The sequence below is a fragment of the Corapipo altera genome, unplaced genomic scaffold (genome assembly GCF_003945725.1).
Source record: "Corapipo altera isolate COAL_440 unplaced genomic scaffold, ASM394572v1 44, whole genome shotgun sequence".
Classification (NCBI taxonomy): domain Eukaryota; kingdom Metazoa; phylum Chordata; class Aves; order Passeriformes; family Pipridae; genus Corapipo; species Corapipo altera.
Window position 1 is genome coordinate 4,570,359 of NW_020884880.1, and position 6,557 is coordinate 4,576,915.

A 6,557-nucleotide genomic window follows, 5' to 3' on the forward strand; every position below is an offset into this window, starting at 1 on the left:
AAGAAATTCACTTAGACCTACACTATTTTTGAAACCTAATTATGTCTTCGGGAAACTCATCCAAGTTCTGGTATTTTCTGGACAACATACAGACTCAGTACAGACTCCTTCCATTACTCTAAGTCCTTTTTTCCCATTTCTTATGGTTATTATTAAAACTCTTCTATTTCCTGTATTGCCACTGTAGAAAATTGTCAAGATCTAATGGATGAAATAAAAGTCGAATGCAAGTAAAAATCTGTATTATAAATATTATGTTAGAAAAGAAGCTCCATATGCAAAGAAGGTTAGAAAGATTTTTTTACTTCTTATATTGATGATCCAAAGACTCACTCCCTGGAATGTAAAGGCATTATTAATGAGAAAACCCTGTAGATTCACTTGGCTGTAAGTTTTACTCATACAGACAATATTTTATGTCTCACCTCATCTCAAGTATTTTGGGGGGAAATCCTGAGTATGTGTGTGCACACTGAGTGTCACCTGGAATAAGTTTTGTGAAGTCTGTAGGCTTGCTCATATCACGGAAGCACTGAATAGTCAAAACAAACAGTCAAAACTGTTTGTACATTACCTTTTAGTCTTCTTCAATGCTGAATGTCACATCTCACTCCAATACCGTGTGAGTCCTCATGGCATAACATCAGGAGAACTAGTTAAGAACACTATGAATACAAGACACTTCTCTTGAAGTGGTTGGAGTATTCCTGTATTTTTCCTTATGGCATACAGAGAAATGCCACTTTATGGTATGCCTTTGACTGTAAGTAGTCAGAAATCTGTGTATTAAAAATAAAACTTTCACAGATATCTTTTTATATTTAGAAATATGAATGGTATATACAGTCATATTCTGACCTTGAAAGAATGGAAATAAAATGTGACAAGGGACTCTCTTTGTAGTATTTGTACCAACCATAAAAATATTCTGTTCAAACATAAAGATTTCCTTGAAACAAAAGAAATCTATTTAAAATGTGAAGAGGGAAAGGGAGAAGAAGAGAAGGTCTGATGAATTAATGGTTGGCAATATGAATAACATTTCAATAAGATTATTTACATGAGTGATATGAGGCATCTGGCCTGCACACTGTATAGTACAAATATAGAAAAGCTGTGGAGGCCATAATCTGTCATTGTAGTGCATATGCAACTTCAGTTGAATTCAGTAGTACTTCAACATGCATATAGATGAGATACTGGAGTTGCATATGCACTACATATGTACTATGCAGCATACAGACAGGATACTTCACATCACTCATGTAAATAATCTTACTGAAATATTCTTCATATTGTTAAACATTCATTCATCAGACTGTTTTTCTTATCCCTCTAGATCTTCACATTTTAAAAAGATTTTGTTGCTCTCTGACCCACCTTTTCCTTCTTTTCTTTGTTTTTTTTTTTTTTTTTCCAAGTAGTATTTCCAAAATAAGAAACATGACCTCTACAAATAGGATTGCATGAGATTCAGTTCTGTTTACTATTTCATAAATAACTGTCCATGTTTAGACAGGTTAGCTACATTGTGCAGTAAGTTTGGTACAATAATTTGATATTTATCATTACAGCATTGTATTTTCTTTTAGTGCCTCGAGCAATTAAACCATGTGCCCATCCTCCATCGGAACCTGTAGCAGTTATTAATCACTTTCCTTTGTCTTTGGATTTTCTGCTTGTGACCCTTTCAATTGTGCAAGTCAGGATGCTATCTTTGCAGAAACAGGGAAGATGTCTAAAGACATCTTAGAATGTATTTCAAAGCTTTAAAAAATAGTCCAATAGCATTCTAAAGTCTAATTGGTCTTTTTAAGAGCCCATTACTAAGCCCGGAATTTGTGATCCTTTAGAGCCTCAGTAGTTGACACTACTCTGAGGGGGACCTTATTGCTAAGATTATAAACAGCATCCAAATGTTTGAAATTAAAATTCACTTAAAAAAAATCTAATATTCCACTTAAGGTGCTCTACCAATATTACAGAATCTCATAAAAGTCAAAAGACTAAGTGCAAAAATCCTAAATGTCAGATTGTCATATGCATTGTATTCCCTTTGAAAAAGTATTACTTCTTCACAGGTGGAGTACTTTGGAGTCTTTTTTTTTTTTTTTTTTTTTAATAAAAAAGATCAATCCAGACTCCCATATACTCCTTACTCCTTTCTTCTGGAGTGACAATATAGGAAAGGAGCAGTCCAAGCAGCATTTCTGAAGGGAAGCTCAGTTCCATTCTAGTTGGAAGCTTTGTCCCAGCGGCCTTTTGCTAAAGAGGTCAGCTGAAGAGCAAAGAAGCCCTCAGTGAAGTCAATGAGACCTTGGATCTGTTCAAACCTGACAGAAAACAGGTTCATCCATCCTTAACAACTTTGCCTCAAGAGCCTGCTCACAACTCAAGTAGATGCCACACAGATCAGGCTGTTTAGAGGAGACCTTGCTGAATTTACATCATGAAGAAATTTCAGTGGGCTGAAGTAAAGAGTTTGCTTGTGATTCCAGTGGAGCCAGAAGCTCCACCACAGTTCTCACCTAGATGAGGTGTAAGGACATGGATAAGAAAGGCTGGGAGGGCCGCCTTCTATTTGATCAGATGAAGGAATAATTATTCTCCAAGTATTACTTCCCTGTCGCTCCAACGAAGACAGTGACCAGAACTTGGAGAAACTGATTCAAGTTATACATACAGTAGAGCTGAGTTTTCCTTTCCTGAAGAAATGATGTCTTCTTCAGGAACCTGACCCATTGGCAATTTCATATCTAAGGTAAGAGTAACTGTGCTGAGTCTAAACAGCAGCTTATTGCAATGATCAGCTGTATGCTCCGTGCAGCTTATGGCAAGTTTGTTCTACGCAAAGAGAGCGATATCTATCTAGCAATCTCTCTCTCTCTCTGTCATATATGGAGAAGTAAGAGTGGAAGAGATAGGAAGGAGGGAGTTGCAAGGGAGAAGTCAGTTGCAATTTTTTGTTTGTTATCCTTTTGAAACAAGAAGTGTCTAGGCATCTTTAGCCCACACTGTATTGCAGAGGCTGTCTGGAGGGGCAGGATGACAGTATGATTCCTTGCAGGCTGCATGCTTCTGTCCAAAGCTGTGATGTGAGCACTCCATATGTCTAGAAGAGTGATGGTGCTGGAAGCATATGGAAGTGTCCATCTTCCAGGTGTTTGGAGCAGAAATGGTCATGGGCAAAGCTCTGATGCAGCTTTTTCAAAGAGTACTCGTCACTTTCTCCATTCTTTTCCTGATCCCCTTTTATTATAGTGTTCCAAACTCAGACCCCCAAATTAAAACAGTGTTTTACAGCTTGATACTGAAGTCTCAGATTGCAGATATTAATTACCACTACGTGCCCTGAGGGAAGCAAGGATTTGGCAGGACAACTGAAGTCTCCCTTTTCTTTCTTATTTCCCTCTCTTGCTTAATGGTTCCCCTATGGGAGGTGATAAATTTGACCTTTGTTATTGAATCTGGGCATCTGGTAAGGCTACCCTGTGCTGTTGGTATCCTCCCCTTCATCCTGTCCCGGTGTCACACCGGTAATGACACCATTTTGGGGGATGGAAGAGGGTACGAAAAAGCCCCATAGGATTCTTTGTAAAGAAGAAGGAAAACAAGGTCAATGAGACCTTTCCCTTTGAGTAACAGCTGGCAGGATAAGCCACAGTACCGGGCAGGGATGAGCTTCACTCCGAGGGGCTGTTCAGCTACAGGTTCCTGCTTGCGTGGGAGAAGCAACCCTTTCCTTCTGGAACTTGTCTCCCGCATCCGCGATCCCGCCGCCTCTGTACCCGGCTGGCGGCCGCCCGCTGCCTTCGCGGGCGAAGCAGCACTGTGGGTGCACGGGACACCCCTGAGGGAGGTGGAAAAACTACAATGAAGGGGAAGAAAGAGGGAGAAGGTGCTCTCCCATGCTCCTTCCAGGCAGACAGCCGGCTCCCGCGGGCAGGCAGAGAAGGAAAGGGGCTGTGCCCATGCAGCAGCGCGGGCAGCAGAGCGGGTAGGAAGGGCAGCGCCCGCACCCCGGCAGAGTCAGGCAGCAGGACGGACAGAGCAGGCAGCAGGGACAGGCAAGTCAGCGGGGACAGGGCAGGCAGCAGGGATAGGGCAGGACACAAGGCAGGCAGCAGCGCGGGCAGGGCGGGCAGGGCAGACAGCGCAAGGCAGCTCGCGCCGCCCGGGGAGGGCTCTAATTCATCACCCCGTTCAGCGGAGAGGATGGGACGCCGCTAAACTCCCCTTCCTCCCTCCTCCCTTCCCCCTCGCCAAGCAACCCCCCCCCTCCTCCCCCCTCCACTCCTCGCTCTCTCTCCCCAAGCAGTGAGGCTCGGACAGTGCTCGGCTCCAGCGCTTTATTTTACGATGATCGGCCAAGGTCTTTGCAGACAGATTTTATCTGAAGTTAAATAGTGGGCGCTCGCCGCTCTCTCGCCAATAAGTCATTTTTAATAGAGAGAAATCGCCCTGGACGCCCCGGAGCGCCGGTGCCTCCGCTCCTGCCCTCGCCCCCCGCCGAAGGCGAGCGGGCAGTCCGGGCAGCTCCCTCCTCCCGTAAGTGTCCTGCTCGGCGGAGCCGGAGCGCGGCCGTGTGCGGAGAAGGGGAGGAGAGGGGGGGAGAGCCTTCCAGCCGCCCCGCCGCCCTGACAGTGCCTGCGCTGGATGCACAGCGGCCGCGGGACACCTCGGCGCGGAGCGCGGCGAGGAGATGCGCAGGGGCGGTGGGCTGCACCGCGGCACTCAGCCCCTCTAGGCTTGCCCATGGAGCGCCCCGCGGAGCCCCGGCCGCCGTCGGATCCCCCACGCCGTACGTATCCCCGCTGCGGCCCCCCCGCGGCGCCGGAGCTGTCCGCGGGCCGCGGGGGCGGAGGAGGGCTGGGGCCGGGGATGGGGGTCCTCGCCCGTCGGGGCGCCCCCGGGCGCGGTCCCGGCCCGGGGCAAGGCACGGCTCGCCTTTGGGAGAGGCAGAGGGAGATGGATACTTGTGGGGGTACGCAAAGCCTGCTCCAGCGTACCGAAGGCAAAGCTCTCTGCCTTGGCTTTAAGCGCCCAGGAGCATCCGGAGCCCCGATTCCAGCGACTACGGTCCCCTTCTCCCCGCTCTGCTCTCCAGCGCGCTGCCGGGGCTCCGTGGCCAAGTGGCGGGTGGCTGCCGCCCTATGCCCACCGAGAGCACAGGCAGGCGGGCAGGGCTGGCACTGGCACCCCTGGGCCATCCCAGCCGACACCACGGGGCTCTCCTACCCAGTAAAAGGACTGAGCACTGGGGAGTGCTGCCTACAGGCGATCTGCCGCCACCTCGGACCGTGCGATCACTTTGCTCTGACGCTGGATTAACTCGATTTTAATCATTTTTTGGTTTCCCCCACCCCCATTCACACCCCCCATCTCCTCCTTCTCTCCCACCCCCCCGCCACCCCGTTCCCTGCACACCTCTCTTCGCCCCTTGTCTCAAGCCTAACCTTGTCTTGTGGTCATGGGGTCTATAATTTCATTTTTGTCTAGGCTGGTGAGAGCTCTGCTTGTTCTGTAAAGTGGATGTCAGGTGGATCTATGTTCTGGAAGGAACAAAGAGGCAGCAAAGGCAGCGCGGGGGAAGTTTGAGCGGCGAGGATGCAGGTTGTGTACTGGTACGCGGTCCTTCTGCTGCAGCCCACCCTCTACCTGGTGAGTGCCCCCGGCCTCTCGTACGGGCCAGGGAGTGGGGAGCTCGGCGGGGGGAGGACACCAGCCTGGCGGAGAACGAACAAACTCACGGCAACTACTTGTGCCCCGTAGCAAGCCCTGCCCCGCCGTCCCGGGGTCGGGCCGGGCCGGGGGCGGGGAGGCACGGGGTTCGGCCAGGAAATCTCGGCAGGACACGGGGAGGTTGCGGGGTAGACCCGTAACTTCTCCTTGGGGGGCTAGAACAGGGTCGGGGAGTCCCGGGCCGCGCCCCCGGGTGCCACATCTCTGGCCGGGTCCTTCGGCATCTGCGTGGGCACCGGAGTCCCGCCGCAGGGGCTCCTGGACAGGCTGTGGGATGGAAGCAACTTCTTGCCCTCTGCTCCTTCCTGAGGGTGGGAGCCCCTCTGGAAGGGAATCCTCCCGGTGTGCCACTACGGGCGGCGCGGCACAGGCAGGAGGGCATTCGGCGGCGAGCACAGAGAGTGTTTTACGCGTGAAGTGTCATTGACTTTCGTAGCAAATCTCCTTTAAGATTACCGGGGGAACACGAGTAAACAGTGGCGTTATCTCCTTTCACACACACACAGACACACACACTTTATTCCCTCTGCGACCGCAAGGAACAAAAACCAGGCAGGCTGCTCCTTTGCAGCCCGCGTCCTCTCTCGCCTGCGACGCGTTAAGCAGGCAAACGCTTGGCGGCAGCTCGTCCCCGCGCGACGGGGGAGGGAAAAGACCTTTTTTCAGGAGCGCTGCCGAGAGAAGCATCCCAGCCGGGGGCTGTGCTGGGGGAGGCGACGGCGGCGGCCCTGCTCCGGCTCCTGCTCCGGCTGCGCCTGCGGTCCCGTCCCCGCGGCCGCCGGGCGCTGCCGCCCCGCCGCTCCCTGCACTGGCGC

The 6,557-nt window shown here is 50.6% G+C and overlaps 1 protein-coding gene across 3 annotated transcripts in view; it reads left to right on the plus strand.

Annotated features, from left to right (window-relative positions):
* The first annotated feature begins 4,148 nt into the window (after nucleotides 1-4,148).
* NXPH1 (neurexophilin 1) overlaps nucleotides 4,149-6,557 on the plus strand; it is a 133,893-nt gene continuing 131,484 nt past the window's right edge. The window contains exons 1-2 of one of the 3 annotated variants that reach the window (XM_027639436.1): nucleotides 4,149-4,801; nucleotides 5,500-5,661. In XM_027639436.1, the coding sequence (XP_027495237.1) occupies nucleotides 5,608-5,661 (54 nt within the window). In that variant the 5' untranslated portion in view covers nucleotides 4,149-4,801; nucleotides 5,500-5,607. Of the gene's footprint in view, nucleotides 4,802-4,907; nucleotides 4,985-5,499; nucleotides 5,662-6,557 lie in introns of those variants that run through there. The other 2 variants (XM_027639437.1, XM_027639438.1) reach the window with 2 other exon arrangements.